Raw genomic sequence first — 26,344 nt, forward strand, 5'->3', positions numbered from 1 at the left:
TACAGGGTTCTCTTAAAACACGGATGGATGGACTAAAGTTTAAACTTTAAAACTCAACAAAAACCTGCCATCTAAGGTTAGAATCACAGATCATCTCTTTAGGCTGAAGTATTACTCGTCAGGCCCTTGTTCGTGTCACCATTTGTAGGCTAACTGGGTCCATATCAGTAAATCTATTATCAGATGTCGCCAGAAGCCTAAAAACCTGCAGTGCACTGCGGCCTGGGAGGTTAAAAAGGAACGTTTCACTATATTAAACACTTAAAGGTGGGAATGAATCAGCTCTGCTTAACACTGATGGCTTTATCGTGTATTTTCTACAGATGGAGAAAGAGAGTCGTGACATTTCTTTTTGGCAGAGAAAAGGCCATACTCAGCAGGAGTTATCAAAGGCAAAAAGTAAAAAGTTCGAGTTAGCTATCTCTCTCTCTCCCTCCCTCTCTCTCTCTCTCTCCCCCTGGAGATACTCATGTTAAGCATAATTAAGCAGATTTGATTAGCATCAAGCCTGGCTTCCTCTCTTGACTTTTAATGAATGTAAATCTACCATCTACATCCTAAAGATTAATTTCTGCCAATTAAAAAACACAAGAGGGCTTATTGGAGAGAGGTGGGAGGGGAGGGGGGGTTGGGTGGAAAAGAGTGTTAAAGTCCTTTGAGTTGGAGTACAGTCGGAGTTTTATCCTCTTCCCCCTTGTCTTATGGTGAGATGGTCTCTGGAGATCTGTGTGTCTCTCTCTCTCTCTCCCTCACGACCAAGATCATTATCAGCACAATGTTCCGTGAAAGCCACTTTGAAAGGACTGCGAGCTCCATATGTAAATGATGGGAGAGCGTGTGTGTGTGTGGGGACTGGATGAGGAAACACAGTTAACAGGTAAAAGGGGTCAATTTGTCAAGACAAGGTTATTACCCCCTTATGAGTTTTTGTACAGTCTCTCATCTCTCTGGTTAGACTCTTTTGGATCCATTTGATTCCAATTCAGGTTCAGATTTGTGTTGGTTTAAGATCAGGATGGTGCAAACAACATTACAATAATGACAAAAATGGTACCCAGCGGGATTGAGGTGCAACATAAATAATTTGGACAAAGATTTTTTTTAAATCCTGGCACCTGATTGATATATTCCGGCTTATTGGCTGTTGAGACTTAATTAAATTCAACATGGATGTGCAGGTGTTTCCCTTAATTCTGCCTCGCTTTCATTCTTACCTTTAAAAAAAATGTCCAATTTAAAGTCTAGTGTAAATTCAGACTGAACTTAAGGATCACACCCTGACCTTACAGTTTAGATGCCACTTCTGTATCAACCGATATGATTATATATTTAGTTTAAGACTCTTCTCAAGTCTCTGTATTTTATTCCAAAGCACTCTTCAGATTTAAGTCCAGTTTTTGGAGAACTATTTGCTCTCAAGACAAATAACTACAGCAATCAAGACTTTGTTTTTTTCAAAGCTAATAGGCTACAATTATACAACTATTAGTCACAAACGAAGTTGTGGGAAGATTAGCGTATATCATGAAGGTTTAAATATGCTGTAAAGAAGACAGATTGAGTGCCATCAGAAGAATTAATATTAAAGTGTCGTTAGGCGTTCATAAATAGGCTTATCCGAAGTTTATGTAGGCTAATCTTTGCTCTCTCTCTCTCTCTCTCTCTCTCTCTCTCTCTCTCTCTCTCTCTCTCTCTCTCTCTCTCTCTCTCTCTCTCTCCCTCTCTCTGTCTGTCTGTCTGTCTCTCCCCCTCTCCCCCTCTCTCCCTCTCTCTCTCTCTCTCTCTGTTAATGTGTCTCTCACTCTCTAAGAATAAACCCAGGCTCCACCTCTTTATGATAATGTGACAGTAGCATCTCCAGCGCGGAGACAAGCCTCTCTTTCTCATTCAACTATGTGATGTGTTTTTCCTCACACGGACCCCTGTCTCCTCTCCTCCTCTTTTTTATCCCCCTGCTACTCCTCGGCTCACTCAATGCGCAGCTTCCTTCTCGCAACAAAAAAAGAAAAGCAACCGCGTTTTGTCCGGAGAAGTTACTTTCTTCAAAATACAGTTGACTTTGAAGTTTACTTTACTTTAAACCCTCGGACATGACCACCATGGCAACTCCGGCTGCTCCGGCTCTGCTCCCCGCGGCTACACTCGGGCACCTCCCGGCGTCGAGTTCCGTCTCCCCGGCCACCAACTCCCCGCCACCTGCGGCCACCTCCGCCGCTTCCTCCCCGGCTCCTCCGGTGACGCACCCGGCGCTGCTTCACCAGTTCCGTGCGGACCTCTTGTTGGCGAACGGGACCCCGTTGAAAAGCGGCGGAGCGCCGGTGTCCGGCTGCGCCAAGCCGGTGTACGCCACCCCGTCGCCCGTGGAGAGCACGCCGCAGAACAACGAGTGCAAACTGGTGGAGGTGAAAGGTGCCAAGCTGGCCTCGTTCACGGTGAGAGACACGGAGCTCATCTGCCTGCCGCAGGCTTTCGACGTGTTCCTCAAGCACCTGGTGGGCGGGCTGCACACCGTCTACACCAAGCTCAAACGGCTGGACATTGCCCCAGTGGTGTGCAACGTGGAGCAGGTCCGGGTGCTGCGGGGGCTCGGGGCCATCCAGCCCGGGGTGAACCGGTGCAAACTCATCTCCAGGCAGGACTTCGAGACGCTCTACAGCGACTGTACAAACGCAAGGTGAGGCGGGTGAGGGGTGGGGGGGCTTTAATGTGACCCGGTCTCGATGTAGGGTTCCCCATGGGGGGGGCGGGTGCAGCAGGTGGGATATCCTAAAGACAGCCAACATATATGTGATTTTAGAGACTTCTACCCACCTTAAAACTATCTCATATCAGTCTGCAGGTCATGAGAAAACTTCCAAAACTACCAAATCTAGCCTAATCAAAATGTATTAGAATTAATAAGAAGTTTACAAAGACCTCATGGGGTTATGTTGATTTTATATTACTCTGAAACCTGCATGAGATTCCTCTCAGTTAAAAGCTAATGGAGTCTTCCAGAAGCCACAGTTAAACATGGAAAGGATGGGAGGTGGAGTAATATTCCTTAATTTATCTGGAAATATGATTTGTTGTGGCTATAATTTGTTGATGGCTGACTGGAGGTCCTGTTTCCCCCTTTTTGTTTATTTACCACCTCACTGCTGCTGGGCCTGAAACTATTTAAAAACTGTGATGGTGTTGGCGATAAAGAATTTTAGTAATCCTAATAAAGACAATCTTTAAAAGTTTTTCATGCTATCACAAGCCATGATCTCTCGCTCGCATACCGTCTCTCTCTCTCTCCGACACACACACATGCACTGTCTCTCTCTGACACGCACACACCGTCTCTCTCTGACACACACACATGCACACATTGAATCTGACACTGTCATTCTGAGAAATTGATTCTTCACAGAAATTAATTAATTTTCATTTGGCCCCAAGCGGCAGCTTAAATCAGGACAAGCTCACTCCCTCACTCACTGATCCCTTTGCTCTCTCTCTCTCTCCTTCTCTCTGCCTCCCTCTCCCTCTCTCTCCCTCCTTAATAACTCGCTGTCTTATCATATCAACACTCTTTAGCCCTGAGCATCAGAACAGAGGAGATGATTAAATGAATTCTCGGTATTTATGATGCGATTATGTAAATTAGCTGTTTTGCAGAACTCCAATGGTGACCAACTACATGGGTCATCAATCCAACGCGCCACAGAGATGTTTGGATAAAGGGGCTGTAAATTGGCCGGGATTTGTGGTTTCCTGGTGCCTCAGTCTGCTGTTGTGCAGACCACATGCTCGTAACAGCATGGGTTTGAGACCAGAGGAGCGTGGATTAGCAATAGTTTGGGGAATTTATATTGTTTGATAGTTAATCCCTGCTCCTTGGAGCATGAATGATCCAATTTATACCTGCCATTAAATACAGAAAGAGGATGTGCCAAGATGTTTAGAGATAAAAACAGATTTTGCAATGTATTAACTACTTATTTTCTACTTCGTTGTGTTTCTTAGGTGTAGGTCAAATCATTCAGGTGCTTTAATATGGCTCTGCTTTTATCTTTAAGCTTCGATACAAGCTTTGACGTGTTGAGCAAAACCAGAAACACAGTAAAAAAAGAAGCAAACCATTTTGAGAATCAGCATCCAGCACCACGTGCTGGTGGATTAACACCTGCGCTTAAGCGTCTGAGGCCCTCCAACCAAGACAAAATCCAGATGCATCTTCTGGCTGCTTTGGGATTTCTTCTGTGTCAGGTGTTAATGGGAACGTTGTTATACAACCGCTGAAAATACACAGCCTCCGCCGTCTCTAATTATCCACACAACACTCAAACAGCCTTTAGTTAATGAGATCTGAAAACATCACTCGTCTGAAATCTTCAAACGACTTGGGTGATTCTTTGTCTGAAGGCTTCAAATGTGCTGCTTTGGCCATTAGCATCGGCCCGCTGTAGTAGAAGTTTCTAAGTAATCCCTGGTGTGGATGGAGCAGCACACCGTAGCCGGTAAAATAAAATAAAAAAAGTGGGACCCGAGAAGGTTACCGTTAAAGTGAGGAAGGCCGTTTCATCTGCGAGAACGCGATGTTACGGCTCTCTGGCAGTGTCAGGGCTCAGTGAGGTTTTTTGTTACTGATTAAGACAGCCATCACTTATTATTTTCTAGTGCGGTCTGACAAGCTGGTGGGGAAATAACAGCCTTGTCTTAACACAACTAACGGAACGCTTTACATGGATTTCTGCTGTTTATTCTTTCAGTCGTTCTTGTGTTTTTTTTTTCAAGATAAAAACTAAACAGAGGATATGAAAACGTCTTAGTTTATCGCTGTCTTTCCTTCTCCTCTTTGTCTTTTACTCCTGCTGTGCACAAACACACACACACACATACTGACCACTGACTCATCAAACCACGAAGAAGGGCCGACTTCAACCCCAGTCAAAGCCTAGTTATTATTCATGCATAGGTGGCACACAAATGCACACACACCCTCTCTGTCATCTCCTAACACACAAGCTCACACGGTCACGCCTGTGTGTTTGCTGGCTTTGCTGCTAAATGACATTAGTTCCACAGAGAGAACATGGCGTGTAGGAGGCAACCTGATCCTCCGTCCTTTTCTTTCCCCCTTCACAAAGGAACAGTTTCATTCTCTGTTAGGAACACACATCAAACAACTCGCTCAGGTCAAACTGTGTGTGCGTGCATATATCGCACATATACATATACTTTGCAAGTACACACACACACGCACACACACACGTTACATAAAAGTTGTGTGTTGTGGCAAGGTAATAAGATCTCTTGACTTTTTTTAAAAAAGCATGTACCAATAACAACACATGGTTTCTGCATTTATGCACGTGGTTTACAGACAAATACCTGAAAAGTAGCACAAGAAATGTGTTTCCTATCCTTCTTTAAAGGGTTGGTTATCTGTTTCATCATTTGCCACTGTGTGTCTGCCCTCATTTTGAGATAATCGTCTCTAATATTCCTGTGTCCAGTCCAATATAATGGGGGTGGATGGAATTTTGTTTGTGGTGGTTAACTGCCTTTACAGAAAAACAGATTTTCAGAGGACATAGTTCCTCTTTAGACCCACTTCTGGAGAAATAGTCCGCATACAGGGACACCATGGAAAATGATTTTGCTCAAAATGTAATATTTTAATGGTGTGAGCAATACAAACAACTTCTATTCACCTCCATTGTATTGGGGTGGAAACAGAACACTTTTAAACTCTGCACACTTTTTTGTAATTCAGGTTAAATGACCCTTATATGTTGAAAAATTGAAAGTTGAGTTCACATGTTTTTTTGTAGCAACCAGAGACATTTACCAACGTCAAGTATGAAGCAGGTGTAGAATACATTTTTGGCAAAAAAAAAAGAAAAAGAAAAAGTGTGCTAACTCGAGCGATGAATGATAAATGGGAATAAGCGGCCTGCGGAGTGCAACAAAAGCCCGCTCTTTGTGTTTCTCAGTGGCAAACCTCGGACGCTCAAGTTGGCCGGGGTGAGCCGATGTTGTGTGTATGTGTGGGAAGGTGGACTCCTCCGATCCGAGCCCCACTGCCATGCCATATCTCACTGTCAAAGTCAGCAGCATGAGGACCAAGGGGAGGACAGCTATGTGTGTGTGTGTGTGTGTAAGGGAGGGGTGATCAGCTCAACTTTGACCTCTGCACTCTTTTGATGTTTTATAGAGAAGGCGTGATGAGATAGAGGGCCTCCATGTCTTCCACTATGACAGGTTTTAATGGAGTACACACAGGCAGGCGCGCACACACACTTTCCGACACACACACACACAGGCTTGACATCGTCTTGACCCTGGAATGTGGGAGAGGAATGCGAGGCGGTATCAGTTTGGGAGATCAGATTCTTGCCATGATCAAACGTCCTGTGTGTGTGTCTGTGTGACAGTGTGTGTGTGTGTGTGTGTGTGTGTTGTCCTGCCTCCTCTTTCATGACATCATCACACAAGCTTTTCTAATAACAATGGCGCATAAAGCTCCTTTTTTTTTCCAGCTCTCGATTTGAGAGGAAGATCACAACATCAATCTTTCCCTGCCTTCTCTGACCGGCAGCATAAGTCTTCCTGCGCGCGGCGACAACGATATGATTTATCAAACCGGACCGTGACGGCGAATACAAACCCGTGTGATAAACACAGATTGAAAGGATGGGAGCATGGGAGCTGTAAACCGGCGCTAATATATTCCAAACAAAATCTTGTTTGAGCTAGTTCTCCTACACGCACTCACATAAACACACACACACACACACACATACACACACACACACATACAAACACACACACACACAGCTGCTACCAATCAGCACCTCAGTCCTTCCAAGTCAGTAGCGGTTCCACTGTTTTGACTGTAACACTTCCTCTTCTTTCATTACTTTTCTCTTTCCACACAGTGTGTGTGTGTGTGTGTGTGTGTACGTGTGTGTGTGTGTGTGTGTGTGTGTGTGTGTGTGTGTGTGTGTGTGTGTGTGTGTGTGTGTGTGTGTGTGCGTGTGTGTGTGTGTGTCTGTGTGTGTGTGTGAAGAGAGAGATCTATCATCTTTGTTATGTTTTGTTTCTGTTCCACCTGTGCTAAGCTCCAGCTGCCATGTTTGGCGTTTCATGTTTCAGGTAACCCCCCCCCATACACACACACACACACACACACACGCTCACACACACACATACTAAACTAAGCTAAGCTAAGCTAAGCTTGGAGGTCAGAACTCAATGTACAGAGCACCTTTTAAAAAATGTGTGTTTGTGCGTGTGAGAGAGCGTGTGTGTGTGTGTGTGTGTGTGTGTGTGTGTGTGTGTGTGTGTTTGTGTGTGTGTGTGGCCAGAGCATTGGCATGAGGGAGGACGTCTGGGTGAGATTTTAATTAAAGTTTGAGACAAAGAGGTCATAAGCCATACACCCCCTCCTCTACACACACACACACCTTATTCACACACACACACGCACACACAATGAACTGTTTTCTCTCTCCCCCCTCCTCTCTCTCATTCCATCCCCACAGCTTGATGACTTTTCCATGAAAGGCTTTTTCATTAATCCTACCTCAGGGAACCGGTGCTCTCCAACCTCACACACACACATACACACTCGCATGTACAACACACACATAGACCTCCCTCTACGGGTCACTTTGATGTATCAACGCACTTGCAGACTAAACACAAAATTAGGTTCCAGTTCTTTATGCCCCCTAAAATGCAACATATACAAAGGCACACACACACACAACACACATCCGACAACACACAGGCCATTAATTAGTGTGTGCAAATAAACAGTGGTAAGGGAAAGGGAAGCGGCTGCTGTAAAATCCAACCACAGTCTTTGGTCTCTGTGTATTTTATTTCCCCCCGACCGGTGTTCACCTCGTGTGTGTGTGTGTGTGTGTGTATGCGTGTGTGTTCATTTAAGGTGTTTCAACATCAGTTGCAGTGGGACTGTGTTGCTTTACCTTTAAACCTGAGTCCTAAAAATACATTTCCTGCTTTTGTTAAGCACAGTATGCCTCTCTATATATGCACTGCAAAAAATATTGTGTGTGATGTGAATGCACCCCCCGCCTCCGAAAAAACAACACACACACACACACACATGAACAACTTCATCCTTCTTGCACATTCCTGTTGTCTGTCAAGGTGTGTGTGCATACGTGTACACCTACCTGAGTGTCTGTCCCTCACTGTCTACGTGCAAGTGTGTGTGTGTGTGTGTGTGTGTGTGCGTGCATGCGTGCGTGATATCTGATGTCAGCTGTCACATCCCAGTCGGTCTGGGCCCATAATAAGAGACAATAATAACAACTCATTAAAACTGAGGGCAGGAACTGTGGAGCTCATCGGCTCATCAAATTAACCTTTGAACACTTCATACACACACATATCACACACACACCGGTATGCACTCGCACACGCGCACACACGCACACACACTCAAGCTACCTGTTTTTCTCCCACAGTTAGTGACTACCCAATCTTTCCTTCTGTCTTTTTGTGTCTCTCCCCCCCCCCACCCCCCCACACACACACACCACCCCCACTCCCCTCAGCCAGTGGGTGTGTCAACAGGGGATTGGTCCTTTCTGCTGGGTAATTGATGAATTATATGCAATATGCAAATGAGGCGCCATTAATCTCCTGACTGACAGCTTCGTTTATGGGGCCTTAATGACGGCTGGATTAGATTCTAATTAAAATCTGCTCAAAGACACCCCACGCTAGGAAGCTGCTGCTGCTGCTAGTCAATCTCTCCCTTCTTTTTTTTACTCTTTCCCACCTTTTCGCACTCTCTCGGACTCTTCCTCTACACGCTTCTCGTCTCACTTTATATCGCCTCATCTTTCACTCCCTTTTCATCCTTATCGTTCTGTTTCTTTCGCTCTCTCTCCCTTCTTTCCCCCCTCTTTCACTCACTGTGTCTGTTAGTATCACACACAGACACATGCTTCACAGACACATATGCGCAAAGACTCATGTTATCCAATGTCAAGCTGCTATGAAAGGAGATGAGCTGCGCTGGTTGTCATTAAGCCTGATGTGGCCCGTGTCATTTCCCCTGTCAGGACATTCACACCGTTTAGTCAGAGCCAAAGTGATGTCTGACAGCTTTTCACATACCTCCTCCAGGATTGATTGAGCATGCCCAGCTCAATCAAACCATGTGAATCTGCTTGTAGTTACTGAGGACATTTGTGAGATGGCGGGAAAAAAGGGAATGACCAAATGGGGAAAGGTTAGCGAGGGAAGGAGGCGAACAAACACATTTAATAAGCAAACAAATGAATGAGTAAGCTGAACAGTAATGAGGCGCTTTATTGATGCCATAGGGAAACTCCTTTTTTGCTTGCTCGTATCCACAGGGAGGTCAGATTTGCTGCACAGCAGCCTTCCTGGAGCCGCTCAGGTTTCACTGTTTTGCTTGTTGACACTTCAGCAGGATCAGAGGTTTACAGACTGAAGGGCAGTTTCTTTTACCAGGCCACCCAACTCAGCCCCGACGTGAAAAAAAAAAAAGTTACTGAGGGAGGATAAAGTGTTAATGTGCTTAATGACTAATGTTAACTTGTGTTTTTCTTCCCGCAGTTCGAGGCCAGGACGACCGCCCAAGAGGCTGCAGAGTGTGACAGAGGCTGGGACTCACCACATGTTGTCTCACGGCGGTCTGATGCATGCTGGGATCATACCTCCTGCAGGTGACCACCCAGGCCTCACCACGCACATACAGTAAATATGTCCACTGTGCAGCTTAGATTGACTAGTCGGACATATTTCAGTTCCAAAATTTGTATTTTCCACAGAAGTGAGGAAACAAATAATTTTACATCTTCTAATTTGTGTTTTGAATTAACCTTTTGCCCCTCACCACTCACATCATAATTATATTGTTTTGTTAAATTTCTTCATGTCTAAGATTTTGTTTTTCATTTTCCAATTTGCCTTGTTGATGGACCAAAATTACAACCTTCAATTTTGATCCTTGTCCCCAATTTTCCACTTCTATTTTCCCTCTCCAGTCCATTCAGCAACTTGTGAGCTCACTCTGCATATTCAAGGTGCATAACACCAGATTGGGAGCATTTCGATTGCCTCTCAGCGGCTATCAACGTGGTGAACCCTGAGCCGGTGGCCCGTAGCTAACGGTGCAAACAGCGCTAAAAGTACAATATAGGCAAATGTGCTGACAGAGCTAACAGTGTCTACTGGAGGGTGGGTGCTATGCTAACGCGACCCTGCTGTCGGTCGGGACAGCATTATCAGCTGTAACCACCGTATGAGAGCAGTGGCCATGAGCTACCCAGTGGGGCAAGTTCGGCTGTGTCAACTAAGCAAGGAGAAGCTGGGGTAACAACACCCGTATATTGCTCCTACAAAAAGAAAACTTATAAATATTCTACTCTTTTGACTCAAATATAAGCTTTTTTTATTGAATATGTACAGTGGTATGCATACACCTTGATAATGATGATAAAAGACTTAAGTCATTTGGCATAAAACATGGCCAAATCCTTATCCTTATTATGTATCAAAGATTTATTAAAAGGAGAAAGTCTCTCTGACTCTCTAAATCCTCCTTTTCATTTTCTGTAAGGTTTAGGTTTGTAATTCTTCAGAACTGTACAGGAGTCACAGTGGAAATCCTTGCTCCATGAGCTGCTTTAAACAGTGAATTAGTGACACATTGTTGCTTTAGCCTTCAGAGGAGCTGCTGGCAAAGTTCAAATTTTGTTCTCTTTTCAGCTGTCGGAAAGTGAAAGCAATGACCTGGCAGCCAGCTAAGTTACTCCCATCAGTTTAAAGAAAAGAGCAGGTTGCTAATGCAGAATAGACTCAGGATGGGGCGTTTTTTTTTTTTTTTTTCCTACTTTTCCCGCAGACCCCCATAATGACACATCTCACCCATCATCAATGGTATGAGGAGGCGGGGTTCTGGGAGGCGACCTGAGTGTTGATTAATAAAATTAGCATACGCACTGCTGACACATGAGAAACAACTCATAACTTGCAAGTTGGCTGTTTTTATTTTTTGAATTATAAGTACACAAAGTCCTCAGTAAAGTTGAGCAAGCTTCATAATGTGTCGGCCTCTGATACCCTTTTTAAATCCCTTCATAAATCTCCTGTTCAAAAACAGCAATACACATTTTAATTGAGTGACTGTTTTTCTTGTGTAAACTACATCCAAGCCCATGCATTTACTGTCTCTTCAAGTATGAAATTAAGTTTTAGGAAAATGCATCTATTTTGAATGTAGTGGAGGTAAAAAAAAAAAAGAAAGAAAAAAAGACCTGTAAAGGAAAATCTGTAATGTCAGAGTCTGCTTTATATTTTTGAACAGTCTTAGCCAACTGCCTACTTAAGGCCAAAGTGATACTTGTTCTGATGTGTGTTTGAGTCCCTATTGTGGTGTTTGTGTGTGTGTGTGTGTGTGTGTGTGTGTGTGTGTGTGTGTGTGTGTGTAGCACAGAGAAAGGGAGAAAAGTAATTGTTGGCACCTCACCGCTCTCAAAGTTGCCCTTGGCTTTGTGCTCTTCACTGCAACCTGATCTTTTCATTCCCCGCCTCAAAAGAAGCCATTTTCTGTTAGCTCCGCTTCCTCTCACTGTTCAAAGGTGCTCGAGTGTGTGCGTGTATATGTGTGTGTTGTGCATGCGTGAGTGTTCAAGAGCATCTTTCTCAGTGGGAAAAGAGTCTTTTTCCACCAAAGGAGAGGGCACGGCGGCAATGTCAGCGCTACTGATTAGAGCTGGCCACATGAGAGGGGAGAAAGAGACAGAGAGAGCGAGGGAGGACATTGGAGCGTAAAAGGCAGGGAAAATCTTTGATGTCATCCTCCTTAGTCTCTTTCTCTCGCCTCGTGCACTCACACATGCACGCACGCAACACGGTGGCTTATGTCCCGCTGTGATGCTGACATTTGAAAAGGTAAAGTAAGGAGAGGGGATGGGAGGAGAGCTAGGGGAGAGGGCAGGAAAGAGAGGGAGAGGAGATGAGAAGGAAGAAAGAACAATTTGTTGTGGCTATCTGCATCTTGAACAGGCAGACTTTTTCACCCTAGAAAAACCATTGTGTAACACAAAGAAAAAACACTCAGCACTTCAGTTTTGTAACAAATGTTTAGATGTTGTATCCCAGATCAGGAAATTAAGACTTATGGCTTGTTTGCATTTCCTCAGTCAGTGTTTGCACAGTTGTGTGGTTTGTCGAACTTTAATAATTCACTGTGTTTGTCTGTATTAGTGCGAGAGATATTTCATTTTCCCGTGGCATGAGATGGAGTTTTAGAGGTTGATCTGTGGGTCAAACTACCTTCTGAGGTTCAAGACTCAAATTAAAAATACAGCTCGGCCCTCCTGCCTTTTCCCACTCTCCATTACGTATTATCCAAAAGTGCACAACCCCTGTTAAAAAGTAGCTTGACTTTTTTTTCCCCTAATGCTTCTAATTTATACTTATAAAGAAGTACTTTCTGGCTAAAAGGTGGAGCTGCTGCCGTCGCTAAATGTCGCCCTGTGTGCTGTGCGGTGGGATGTGATGTCCCTGTGTGGGAGAGATGAATGTCTTGGCTTGTTCTCATCACTGCTGATTCCCTGGCAGACTAAATGGCCAGTGCAGCGGTGCAGTCAGAATGAATGGTTGGCCCCTGTCTTCCCATGACAACCTCCTACCTACCCACCGGTCTAATCCTCCACCGGGGCCATTGATCTGGCTCTTATTGATTCTTCTTCTTTCTTTCTGTCCTTCTTTTTCTTCCTCTTCCTCTCTCTATATATATCTGTCTCCCTCTCAGATCTCTCTGCCCTGGCCAAGAAGATCAAGCTGGAGGCGCTGGCCAGTTACCACAGCAACCAACAACATGGCAGGCTAAACGGAGAGAACGGTGACCACAACCACGGACTGGGTGAGCATCCTCCATTTGTGTGACCACACACACACACACACTGACACACACAAAATGTATAATGACGGTCATATGACACGTCGCAGGGCTGATGTCTGTACACATCTGGGATGCCAAGTCAATAGGACTTGAGCAGCTGTGTTTATGTGCGGCTGCTGAACCGAGCTGATTAAAACCAGGATGTGACATCACCTCTGCCGCCGGTACGTTTCCTTCGAGAGACGGCGAATGAAAAACAAACAAACAGCAGCGATGAGTCAGTTCTTCGGATTAAATTAGAAATAGACATCTGGATCAGGTAATCCAAACCATCAAGACAGGAGGAGCATGCGGATATATTTTCTTTATCATCAGTTTTGTAGATTTTTTTTGTTTCAGTTTGTGATAATGCATGTAAGGGTGAATATTTCCTTCAGCTTGGATTTGTATTCTTATGGGATTCACTGAGATTCAGGAAGTGTATCCTAAAAAACGCAGTTAGTCATCTGCTCTGTAGCCCCAAAATATCACCACTAATACTAATACTTATACTCCACATGGCATCGGTCCGTCATACTGAGTTACAGAATTAACTGGAAGAAATGTTTCGGAGTAAGCAGTGTGTTTTCAGGTAGCCACGTATTAAAACTGCTCCCTTTCCTGCACCGATCCCTGGCTTTGCAGCAAAAGGAGAGCAGCCATGAAAAGTGGAGCACCAGTGGACGAAAGCGAGCCGCACCAGGATGATAGAGAGATGAATAAGATGAGAGGCTAAAGCCAAATCAATAGTCTTCTCTCTAATTCACTATCCTGAATGCAAACGACAAATGCTGGACAATCGATTGGCAGAACGGACACGCGCACACCAGCGCACGCACACACACACACAAACAAGCGGTGCGCACCGCCCCCACTGTTATCGACAGGTTAAAGGGACACCAGTGTGTTTAGACAGATGACAGGGCTTATGGGGGTCTGTGTGGAATACGGTATCAACCTGGGACGCAAACACGCGCACTTAACATGAGGAGCATGGCATTAGGACAGAAATGAAAAGGGAGAAATTGTCCTTGAGTTTTTCAGAAAATCGGAAGGAGACAAAATCACACTGCGTGTTTGAGCCGAGTCCTTTTTTGTGTGTTTGTTTTTGGCTTTGACTGCGTGCGTAATAAATCTTTTTCTTTACCCGTGTCTGTAAACACTCCCGGGTCTCAAGCATTGTTTACCATTGTATACACTCAGTTACAACTGCCAGCATCTGTGCACAGTTAGGTGGCATGGTTACCACCAGCCATTATAAACCTGTAAAGCCTAATCACTGTTAATGATGGAGTCAAGTGGAAACACACACACACACACACACATACACACATAAGAACAATGTGTTTTTTCCATACCGCCACCCACGGCCTTATGGGAAGGATAGGCCCCTACCAGAGCTTTAACCACTACAAAGGCAATCTCAGATTACACACACGCACACACTCACAAATGCTGAGTGTGACACCTTATGGGCTGGGGAAGAGCGGGGAGCGGCCATTTCTGCATTTAACAAGATCTTCTGGGAAATTTACAGTAACTGTTTGTTTACAGTAATGGTTTGTTTGGATAAACATAAGAGAGGCACTTTGACTTTTGATGTTTTTTAATGAAACATAAGAGAGAGTGATGGGAGGGCAGAAAAAGTGAAGGGGTGAGGAGGAGGGGGAGGAGAGTAAAGAAGAAGGAGAGTGAAAAGGAAATTATAGAGAGGGTTGGGGTTGGAGGGGAGGGGGGTGACAAAAGTGGAGCGCTGGTTTCTAACCAAGGCTTTAATATTTGGAGTTGGCTGCTAGTTTATTGTCGGAGCATCTGGTTATTTAGCTCCATTCAGACAGATCTTTTGTTTGGATTGGTTTCTGCTCTGGGCAAGTGAGAGACTAATCTGCCAAATGCACAAAGCACTGCACATATGTCCAGCGAGCCCGGCTCATAAAGTCAACGCCTCACTCTTTATTTCTTACTTTGCCTTTTTTCTTTCTTTCTTTCTTTCTCTTTTTTTCTCTCTCTTTCTTTCCTTTCCCTCCATTATTTGTTCTATTTCATCTCCCCTCTTTGGATAGCCTTTTTTTTGTTTCCGTGCACTCGTTCTATTATTTGCGACAATTGTGCGGAATAGAGTCCAAGATTTTTTCCTTTGTGTTTATAATTACCCAGCGTGCATTGCTGGCCCAGCACCAGGACTGCCATCAGCTTCTTTTGTTCCACTTCCTCCCTGTGTTTCTTTTGTTTTTGTTTTTCCTTTTATTAAATGATAAATATTTATGTCATTTTCTCCCCCCCCCCCCAACCGGATTGTTTGTTTCATGAATAGAGGGACTGCAACAACCCACTGGGGGGCTGTTGAGAGGAAGGATTTTCTTTAAAGATAGTGGATGCTTGTCCTAACGTGAGGAGTTCGAACAACGGATTGGCGAAGATGATGAAGAGTTTGGTTTGAACCACTTAAAGCATGTTGGGTTTCTCGTCAAGCACACCGGGGCGTTGAAAGAAAAGTTTTCTATAATTCCAGAGAGGCTGTGTTTGCGGTTTTGCAGGTGACACTCACAAAAACCCATTTAGGCCATCGCTGTTTTAATATCTCTGTGTTGTAATGAGCAGGGCAAGTGTTTGTCTGGCATGTCCTCCTCCTTTCTTCATCTTTTTCCTCACTCGACATCTCCAACCACACGCGCACGTGTTCTTTTTTCGAGTTGTGGTTTAGATGCAGAGCAGTCATCCAGGTAATATTGACATCACAAAGAAATGACATCAGTGTCCAGTTTCAATCCTGTCATCAGAGGACCAGAGACAGGCAGGCTTTCAGCTCAGTACACCGCACAGCACTGAGTCCAGCCTTTACGTTGTGGTGGATAAATACAACTGAGGCAAAAATGAAAGAGGAGGCAGAAGAGACCTGTTTCATGCTGGCTGCATGTATAGTGTCACTTTGATGGCCTTTAAACACAGCTGCTGGTCTGACCTTCTTGACTCTATTATACTATGCTCTCCCTCCTTCAATAGTTCTCTTTTCTAATATGTGTTATTCTATTCTCCCCCACCAGTTCTGGATCAGTTGCCCTTCATGATGATGTCACATCCTCTGATCCCTGCCAGCCTGGCACCGGCCTCCGTTTCCATGGCGATGGGCCAGATGAACCGACTGAGCACGTTGGCCAGCATGGCGCAGCTCCACGCCAAACCCCCTGCCAGGGCTCCCACCTCAGTCATTAAGGTGAACTCAGAGGCCCATCAACCCGATGGATCCGACCTCCAGCCGGAGTTCATGTAACACCCGGGCTCTCATGACATGACATGATTCTCTTTGTTACATATTAGATTTTATATACATACTGTTCTTAGATTCAAGATCTCTTGATCATTTACGTGGAGAATTTAGAAGTTTCTCTTTCATCCAATGGTTGTGTCTAAAAAATGGTAATCGTGTAGGCTGCTGGGGGATCCAAGTTCTGGATGACTACCAGAATGTAATCAGTTGTTGTGTGGCTTAAGGCCAATCTCATATCTATTTATAAATATTTGAGATATCCTGCATACAGAGAGAAACTCTGATCTTCTTAGCCAAGTTGGTCACTTTGCTTATAAACAGTCCTATATTTCAGTGGTTTGACTCTTAAGAGTAATTAAAGGAGGTTTGGAAGGACTATATATATATATATATTGCAAAAGTTTATATGGTAGGCGTCAGTCTTCACAAAGTCTAACACCATGTCCTCGTCAGTAGCAGGAAGTTCCGTCTCCGGTCATAATTTTAACGATGCATTGTTCAACCACTGGGCTAGGTCCCAAAGTTGGTTTATGACGCTTATTGAAATGAGCGCCAACATTTTCTTGTAGAAATGTCATATTATGTTTACAAACTTTTAAACAAATATAATTTGGTTTTGCCCTCGAAAGAAAAACACTATACGTTTGGTCAGAATTAGAGTTAAGTTTTAGTTAAAGCTGGCAAGCTAGCCTTAGCTAAAACTAAATGTAGTCTACTTTGTTTTACTCTTAGCACTCACTGTAATTGAATATATGAGTTTTGATATTGAAGTTGGTAATTCAGGTTGTTAACCATCATAACTAGCCAAGCTTAGCGGAGTAGCACCAACTAGCGTGTCGGCTTTTGAAACTAAACTGGAATTCACCCAATTTAGTGTGCTACATTTAAATCATATATTTAATGTAATACATTTTAAATTGATTTTAATAAATTAAATACATGTTACAGGCTAGTAGATAGACAGTAGGTAGAGACACACAATACCCATTCAAAGTGGGAATAATTAAATTACTGCATTTCCCTTCCATTCACATACATTTTTAGGCAAACTCAGCCTCAAAAGGCTTCATAAAAGAGGCAAAAAAGTAACTTTCTGTGTGTTACACAGTTTTGTATGGAAGTTTTGTTTCTGAAATAAAAAGCGTGGTTCTTGTTTTGTGGTTTCATTATCCCTTTTGTCATTTTATGCCATAATCTTCAGATGATTTTGTCACTATTAGTAATATTTGTTGTTGTTTTGTAGGAGCGAATGCGAGACAGCCCCTCCCCTTCACCCTCATTGGAGGAAGCTCAGATGTCATCCAATCACAGCAGCAGTGTGTCGAGTTCACCGTCTCATGCAGAAACCACGCGTACGTACTCACCTGTGGGAGCGCATTCTGGCAAACAGGAGGGATGCTGTAGCTGGAAGCAGTTTCTGAGTTGTGATCTTTCTGACTGTTCATATTTCTCTGCTCCAGACCTACACGATGACGGTCTGTCATCAAGTCACAATGTGTTGGGGCACTCACCTGGTCTGCTGCACGGGGCCAGAGAGGCAGACGGGACCCCAATGGAGTACAGCAAGGAGAACAAGAGGGGCAACGTTGACAGAGGTAAGACACACCGTTATGTTTTCAACTTTTAACTTGTATTTATGATGGCCCAGTGGTCACTCACGGTATTGCAGCACGAAACAATCCCACTATGGTCCAAAAAGCTATTTTTCCCCATAGCCCGCCATTGTAAAATAGGCGCCTGTAAAACTATTGACAGGAAACCTCAAATGGCAAAAAAACGGCATCAATTCAGAATCTTTCTATTATGAATGCTTCATCCATGGCGGTGTTTTATTTCCAATTGCTGAGGAAAAACAATTTAAATTAGGCATAATCAGTGGACCATAAACCTCAGGAGTAAAGTGGAAGAAAGAAAGCTTTTATGGCATATGTGCCAGGTGAGCAGTTATCAGTGGACTGAATAGGCGCCATCTTGAGGTGTTCCAGTTCTTATTATACATCCATGGTGGATTGTTCATATGAGCTTTGGCACCCAAATGACACGTATGCTCTAGCATTGCTAGGGGGATGAAACTGTGATGTGGCAGGTGTTTTGCTCAGGAACCAAGGACATGCAGTGTCAAGTGTCAAGTTGTTTGGATGAGCAGTTCTCGAGAAAGCTGCCAGCAGAAGTACCAGAGCTATCGGCCCATACAGGCACATTTTGGACGATCACTGCACTGGTGACTCACAATGCCGGCTTACACTCCAGAGGTCAAGTTCTTGCTGTTTTCTGAGAATGTCTGGTTACGGTCATTAATCATTTAATGATTATTAATGAGTAATGATTATTTCGCTGACAAATCAATTGCCTTTAAACAAAGTATTCCAATGCGGTACAACGAGCACTCAATTTCCATCCAATCCATCCATCTTTGTCATCATTTACAATCATTTAAACACTCGTGGCAAGTGTGTGATGGTTTATTTAACACTATTAATTTGAAAAGAGAAAGGGTTTCTAACAGTGTGACAAAAAAAAAAGAGAGATATCTCAGTAACAGGTCGATAAGGATTCACTGTCTCAGCCCTTCTTCCTTCCTCCTCTCCTCCTCGCTGTCGGCGGCCTCCCTGGCTTCCCGCGGAGAGCAAAGACAAATAATTCTGCAAAACAGGGCTCCATTAGACCAGGAAGCAGTGTTACATTAGCGAGCCATTTGCCGGGCCGCGGCCTAACGAGCCAGGCGGCCTCCCGTGCTCTCAGCTGGACCTCATCTGCATAACGACCGCCTCCCTGTCGTTAGGGCCCGCGTTGCCACGGCACTGCAACGTCAGTTGTTTGGTTCTCTCTGTCAGGGAGGTTTGCATTAGCTTAATGAGGACTGCTCAAGGACAAACAGTCAGCAGAAATCTACAGAGAGGGAACGCGGGAGAGAGGGAGAGAAACTGAGAGTTTGTATGTGTGTGCACGCGCCTGTGTAAATGTATTCTAATACTGAATCGCATTATTCAGTAATCGAATCTAAAAAAATCACAAAGGCCTCCCAGGTAAGGCTTCAGATGCTGTCAGGTATCTGTGAACATATTGACAAAGCAGCGGTGGCACCGGCGACGTGAATGCCATGCATCACTCATTGCATTTATGCAATTGATTTTCAATTGATTTTGCTGCATGCAAATGAAACGCATGTACATTTGCCGGATTGCAGGCTTTTGTATTCAACCTAGAGCATCACCAAGATAGGTTTATCGTGGATTGAACGGAGTTTCAAAGAGCACTTCAGCCCTGTCATTCTGTCAATCCATTGTATGATAATCTCTGAATGTGTGTGTGTGTGTGAGTGAGTTTTGTCTGCGTGTGCTGTTTCGGTAGTCTTTGAACAACGTATCCATGCAGCAAAGATCAGAGGCCATCCCTGACACCTCACTCCCATTAACCAAACATCAGCAGAATTTTATTCTCTGTCTGTCTCTCTCCTTCTCTTTCGCCCTCCCTCCCTCCTGTTCTCTTCCGCTGACTGGCAGTCTTCACGTGGGGAAGTTCATTAGCCCTGGGGACGGGTGGGAGAGGAATAAGAGAGGGGAAAAAGAGAGATGAAGTTGGGAGAAAAGGGGAAAAACAGACAGTGACCTTGGTTAGGGAGATGGGTAAATGATCAAACAAGCTGGCAGCCGTGTGTGTGTGTGTGTGTGTGTGTGTGTGTGTGTGTGTGTGTATTTATGCCAAACGTGTGTGTGTGTGTGTGTATGTGTGAGTGTGAGGTAAAGTAGGCGTAAAACAGTAACTCAATAAAGGATCAGTCACATCCAAGGAGCCTGGGGAGCCCACGCTGCTGACTGCGCACTTCAGCGGCTACGAGTGTGTGTCTGTGTGTGTGTGTGTCTGTATGTGAGCCACGGGAGTGTAGTTGGATGCCCTCCGCTGAGCTCGCCAGCACCTGCTAATTACCTTTCTCTACAGAGCAATGCTTTTAGCAAGAAATTGGGAGAAAGAGGGGTGGGCTGGGGAGAGGGAGGGGGGATATTGCTTCTCATCTGTGAAACACCTTGAATGTGACAGTTGCCAAGACGTGAGGCCGAGGCGGCGTAGGGGAGGTGGGTGGATTTGGAGCAGAAGATGCTGTGGTCAGCTAAGTGGAGAAAACACTGTCATTTGTCACAGACAGAGAAAAGTGCCAGATATCACATCACACGTTCACACCCGTCTGTGCTCCAGTAACCGAACGGACTCCCAGGACGTCTTCCTCCTCAGTGGCTCGGATGACAGTAAACGCGGAAAGTGAGCAACTGCCTGATGTGAGGGGGGGGAATGCAAAAAAAAAAGAAGAAAAAAAAAAAGCTAATCTTCATCTCCCCTACTGTCACGAATCTCAGGTTTACAAACAGATGGTCATCCATAATGCAGCTTTTTAGCTGTTTTTATGGGAGATGTCAAGCTGTGATGCATTATCAATAGGCAGAGTGCCATCTAATAAAAGGTAACCACATTTTTTAGAAATTTCAAACCAGGACTTCCTGCGAATGTGTAGACACGCACAGTAATTAGTGTAAACACACTATTTAATGTCGGTCTTGATATGTTTGCGAGACACAAAGTAAATGTATAATTTATGTAGATATTTGCGTTCAACCTTGATTAATTACACGTTGCAGGAATGATTATGCATTTGCAGGTTTGAGACAAACATGGCACCTGAATGCTTGGAAGCAATATATTTAAAAGGAAATAATTTGCATGTTGTTGGCGGTGGTGGAAGACTGCTCACATTAGTGAGTGGCACAGCAAAAGACAGTATGTAACATTAATTTACATAGCACTTGTCAAAACAGTCCTTTTCCAGGACAGAAAAAGAGAGGAAGAAATCTCTTGTTCATGCTGAAGTTGAATGCACTGACTGAACAAAAGCATCTGCCAGATAAATGTATTGTAATATAAAGAGTAGACAATGTGTACAAACAAAGATGCAAAATGGGAAAACTACATAAAATTGAGTTATGAATGCAAGAAAAAGACCAGACAGACAAACCTATTCATTTTTTTTTTACTTTTGTTTTGTTTACTTCAGCAGGCCATGCATACAGTTTGACGTCATGTCACTTTCCATCATTCTCTTTGCAAAATGTCCAGCTGCTTTGACATGTATCCAGTTTTAGTACGAGTACAATAACATGTTCAAATGTAGCAGGGCGTATTAACGGGTGACTTTTAAAGTGATTTTAATGATTTTATTTTAATAACAGGCTTCTGTTGAGGAGCAATCAACACTCATTTGCATCTCTCGTGTCTAAAAATGCACGTTACACTTGCATTTCAAATTCTCAAAATATTCATTTCCAAGGTGTCCTCAATCCAGAAAAGAAAGATAAGTCACTAGTGCTCTCAGGGTAAGCCTGGAGGGTAGTCTATATATTTTTTATATTGTTAGCAAGCAACCCAAGAAAGACCAAAACAAGCAATGTGGTAATACTTCCCTACTCTGATGCTCATCCACAAGCCCATCCTTTCCAACTGAAGACATACTTCTTTAAAAACGGGTCATGAATATATACATTTCTGGGTTTTTTTTGTCACATTTCTTTTCCTGAAAACTGCAGGGCATTGTAGTTTTTATCAGACGTCACTCAAACAGGAGTTTGCATTTGTGTGGGACTATTTTAAGATTTTTGGTGAATTTACAACAGCAGAGTGATGTATGTGGGAACAACTTAACAATACATCAGGGCCACATTCAGCCAAATATTTGTTACTAGGATCAATTCATTGTTGTTTTTTTGTCTTTTCGTGGCAACAATAAAAGAGAATATGTCTGCCAAGATAAAGCAGAATAAACTGTCAGCCTTTTGTGTTAAATGATTCAACTCAAGAGACATCCAAATGTCTCTCTGCCCTCCAGATAACAGCTTGTTGGCCACGCAGGCAACCAGGGAGATCTGTGATAGACAAGTCTACCAGAAACCCCCATCAGGCTGTGAGAGGGTATCTTACCCCGCAGGACAGAAGCTCCCAGCAGGTCTCCACCACACTCCCTTCATCTTCCCGGAAGGCTTGTCCTCCATAGAGACCCTGCTCACGAACATCCAGGTGAGGCTCTGACGGGCTTTATTATTATTATACGCTGAGATGAATAGGAAGGGAGATGAGCCACTCTTTGGGATTTCCTGAAATGGTAAATAGCAGACGAGGCAGACATTTAAGATGTGCAGTAATTGGGTTGGGCGTGTGCTGACCTGCTTCTCAGATTTTACATGTCTTTGTTAAAGCAGAGTCACAATGAAAGCACACTCACTGGCTAGGATTTCACAGGAAGAAGAGCAACAAAAAAACAAAAAATAACATCATCTGACCCTGATAGTCTGTAGTTAAAAGATCAACATTAACTCTCATGAGTTTAAAATTAAATGTATTTTTCTTTTCCTGCCTGAGTAAATAAGGAAATGATACACTTGATTTAATCATTAGTCCACAACATTGTCTGACCAAGCGTAGAAAGAAAGACTAGCTTTGAATTACTTTAATAATAAATACAAATTTTTAATTATTATCATTTAATTTAAAAACCGTTGTTAAAGCGTTTTAACCACAGAAGCCTAGGTGACGAGGTGAAGTAAGAAGCTCTCCCTGTGAAGTGTTTGAAGTAAAGACGCCTCTCCTGGCTCCTGATCAGTGTGTAACCTGTTGATGTGTGCCTGTGTGTCTCCAAGCAGGGTCTGCTGAGGGTTGCCATAGAGAACGCCCGGGCCCAGGAGAAGCAGGACCAGATGGAGAGGACGGAGCTGAAGATGGAGCTGGTCAGAGAGAGGGAGCTCAGAGAGACCTTGGAGAGGCAGCTGAGCATGGAGCAGAAAAACCGAGGTAGGCATCACAGCGTGTATCTGAGGGAGAAAAGGCTCGGGGCAGAGTAAACGCTCAGCTGTCAGTGTTAGATTATGGTTTTAAAATTATTCTTCTTGGCAAGTGTTGATTGTAATGTTAACTAATAGTTACTATGCAACATTTTTTAACATGTTTCTAAATACAGACAATTCTGCCGTTACAAACCTGTCGAACATCCTCTGTGAATGCATCCAATTTGAGTATTCTGTACTTTTAGCCTCATTTGCAAACTATTACTCTGAAATTCAAATCTCATTAAAACCACAATAACCTCACATTTACCTCAAAAACCCTCATGTCTCTTGACATAAAGGCCAAGGCCGGTCAGGAAGCAGAAATATAACAAACTAAATTAAAAAAACAAATTCCTGCAAAAATAGATAAGTCAAGTTTAAATTGTATTAGAAGCATGGAAAATGTTATTTGCTAAACATATTTACTTAACATCATTTGCCATCTGTGCTTTTTTTTTTTTTCTTCTCCTCTGTTCAGTTCTGATCCAGAAGCGCCTGAAGAAGGAAAAGAGGAGTAAGAGGAGACTACAGGAGGCCTTGGAGGAGGAAGTCAAACTGCGCGATCAGGCAGAGCATACCCTGCTGCACACCGCCAACACACACACAGGTACAGGCACTGTGTTGGGAAATAGCATGAAGCTGTTGGGGGGGAGGAGTGGGTTTGAAGTTCTCACAACCAACGTGATTCTCATTTTCATATTAAATGTCACTAAGCCTTCGGTGCTCGTAATTTTCCTCTAATTAAGTGTCTTTATTAATTAATGACCAAACTACAGGCCATCAATCATCAGCAGCCACTCACACAGAATCTGTGACCCAGGACGTGGATGGGAACGATCACGATGACAGCAGGCTGGACACCACGGCAACAGTACAAGGTACAGGTGTCCAGACAACAAATACTGTAGCCGTGAAAACAGCTTCATATTCTGATGTGCAATTATTAGACTGAAATGAATCAAGTCGAAAAGCTGCTGTCATGTCACCGAAAGGAAATTACATGACAGAGTTTTGAAATTGTTGTACATGAAACGAGTGAAAGTTTAGTTCTTGAAAACAGTTCTAATTTATTTATTTATTATTAAATGAAAAGGTCCGTGCATGAACATTCATACGTGTATCAAAATGAACGCACTGCACCAAGTTTACGGGGATAGTTTACTTATTAATAGTGATAAATAAAAATGGAATTTCAGTGCGATCAGAATTGTGAGGGGAAAAAACAGTCATATACCTGCTGCTGGGGCTGTATTTAGCTCCTATCAACTGAGCTGAGACAACAGATTTCATTATTACTCACTGATGCCTAACTGACCAGTCTGCTGGAAGGCTTCTGAAAGATTTCACAGAGAGACCGCTCCTGAGAAGTTGAACAGAATTAAATGAAGCATGAGGCAGTTCACCGGGGCTACCGTTTTAATGGAGATGGGCGTTTAATATATTTATTTTGCCAACATTATTGTCTTCACAGGGATACATTAATGAAAAAAATCCCCACATGCAACGTCTTAAATAGACAGAAAAAGAAATGGCCGTGATCTCTAGCCCGGCCTCATCAAAAGAGTGCACGGTTCCAGCCCACCTCTGCTCCACGCCGTGCCAGGACCGCCGTACCAGACAGCGTGCTTGTTCAAAGCCAATTTTTAATTGAATGTCAGTGAAGCAAGAAGAGAACTGGCCACTAATTAACGGCTGTCTTAATTGTCCTCGTGACGAGTTTGTTTGGACATCATTTGCATAATTAACACCCAGTAATAAATCATTTAAAAGGGAATTGTCTGTCAGACAGCAGGGCAGGATGTGGTTCCTTTGTGCCAGGAAGTTTTATCGCCAAAAACAGGGATCAGGGGCCGAAAAATACTTTCAACTGATCCTTACTTAATAAGGATCTTAGATTGATGATCTGTGGTCAATATTAACATGAATAAATCTATAGCGTGAGGCCTTTTTGCCTCCAGCTGTTACAGTCACTGTGTTCTGGCCTCAATAATCTACATTCAATGTGACTCATAGACTTCTGATTGTGTTTTATTAGACTGGATTTCTTTCTGGATTTCAGAGGGCAGAGTGTTCCTGAACACCGGGATGTACTGAAGACGAGCTGGAAGGATGGACGGATGAATGGATAGATGAATGGAAGAACAGAGTGATGAATATTCCTCATTTAAGAGAAATACAATGGACAGGCATGCTCGGTCACGCAGTGTCCACAAGAAGACTCCCGTACCTTTTTAAGGGTGACATTTGAACTTTTCCATTGTTCTCTTGTTTAATTTATTGCATTTATCACTGAATCTCGGACGTAGTGGGAGCAGTACTTTATTCTGATGATGTGTTTGACTGTTTCTTTCGATCAAGGTTTTTAGATTCCTAGATGAAGATGACCATAGTTGTTTTTTTTGTCAGTGCTGTTTATCTGGACACAAGTGACGAATATAACTTGCAACAGTTGTGTACATATACAGTATATAGTCATCATTTTTGTCATTATTATTGTTATTATTATTATCATCATCACAAAAACATAATGGCATGTTGTACAGTCAGTAAATGACTTGTATTGTGTATGTTATGCAGTAGTGCAGTTTGACAATACAAACAATACAAATCCTTTTTATTAAATTGTGTCTTTCTTTATTTGATCATTCATTAGTTGTTTTTTGTGTGAAAAGATAGATTTTTTTTTAAATTTCTCTGAAATGTATTGCACCTGTCTGAATTGGGGATTTAATTGCAGTTCAGTTGTTCTTGTAACAACAAACAGTCCTGCATTCGGTGGTACGGTTAATCCTCAGGGTTAGTTTTGTGTGTGTGGAGGAGGGAAAGTCCATGTGCTCGCATGCCTTTACATATGTTGTGTGGAGAGTGATGTGACGTTCAGTGGTGCACCATCTCCACAAACATACACATAAGTATTGACAGACAGACAGGAAGGTGGTGAGCAGGGTCACATGTAAGCTGCCCTCTAGTGAAACATGATGACGATGCACTCTCTCTCTCTCTCTCTCTCTCTCTCTCTCTCTCTCTCTCTCTCTCTCTCTCTCTCTCTCTCTCTCTCTGCAGCTGCATTCATTTTTTTAAATCATGTATTTTTCTCAGGATAGAGAAGTGTGAGGGACTTTAAAAGATATTATTTAGGTTAAAAGAAATATGGAAACAAAAACAAGTAAAACATAAATTCTTTGCTGTGTGAAATTTTGAGGCTGTTTTAATATATTTGCTGGCCGAATATTAGCATTGGGATGTAATTTAACTAATTAATAATATTTTCTGAATCATTGC

At 43.3% G+C, this 26,344-nt stretch overlaps 1 protein-coding gene across 3 annotated transcripts; it reads left to right on the top strand.

The window, feature by feature from the left end:
• Nucleotides 1-1,883: 1,883 nt before the first annotated feature.
• On the top strand, nucleotides 1,884-25,678 carry dachc (dachshund c). 3 transcript variants are annotated; one of them, XM_084020651.1, is made up of 11 exons: nucleotides 1,884-2,674; nucleotides 9,595-9,704; nucleotides 12,800-12,910; nucleotides 15,973-16,142; nucleotides 17,440-17,548; nucleotides 17,657-17,791; nucleotides 22,069-22,256; nucleotides 22,877-23,027; nucleotides 23,541-23,669; nucleotides 23,839-23,940; nucleotides 25,098-25,678. In XM_084020651.1, the coding sequence occupies exons 1-11, from the start codon at nucleotides 2,091-2,093 to the stop codon at nucleotides 25,154-25,156; spliced, it is 1,848 nt and encodes a 615-aa protein (XP_083876777.1). In that variant the 5' UTR covers nucleotides 1,884-2,090; the 3' UTR covers nucleotides 25,157-25,678. The 3 variants fall into 3 exon arrangements, with proteins under 3 accessions (XP_083876777.1, XP_083876778.1, XP_083876779.1); XM_084020652.1 differs by having other exon boundaries at nucleotides 22,880-23,027; XM_084020653.1 differs by having other exon boundaries at nucleotides 1,885-2,674; nucleotides 25,122-25,678.
• The last annotated feature ends 666 nt before the right edge of the window (nucleotides 25,679-26,344 follow it).

This window comes from Eutrigla gurnardus (assembly GCF_963514095.1).
Source record: "Eutrigla gurnardus genome assembly, chromosome: 11".
NCBI lineage: Eukaryota > Metazoa > Chordata > Actinopteri > Perciformes > Triglidae > Eutrigla > Eutrigla gurnardus.

Coding starts and splice junctions, on each gene's coding strand:
- dachc (XM_084020651.1), top strand. CDS start 2,091: ATGACCACCATGGCAACTCCGGCTGCTCCGGCTCTGCTCCCCGCGGCT. Junction 22,257..22,876: donor CCCTGCTCACGAACATCCAG/GTGAGGCTCTGA, acceptor TGTGTCTCCAAG/CAGGGTCTGCTGAGGGTTGC. Junction 23,028..23,540: donor CATGGAGCAGAAAAACCGAG/GTAGGCATCACA, acceptor TCCTCTGTTCAG/TTCTGATCCAGAAGCGCCTG.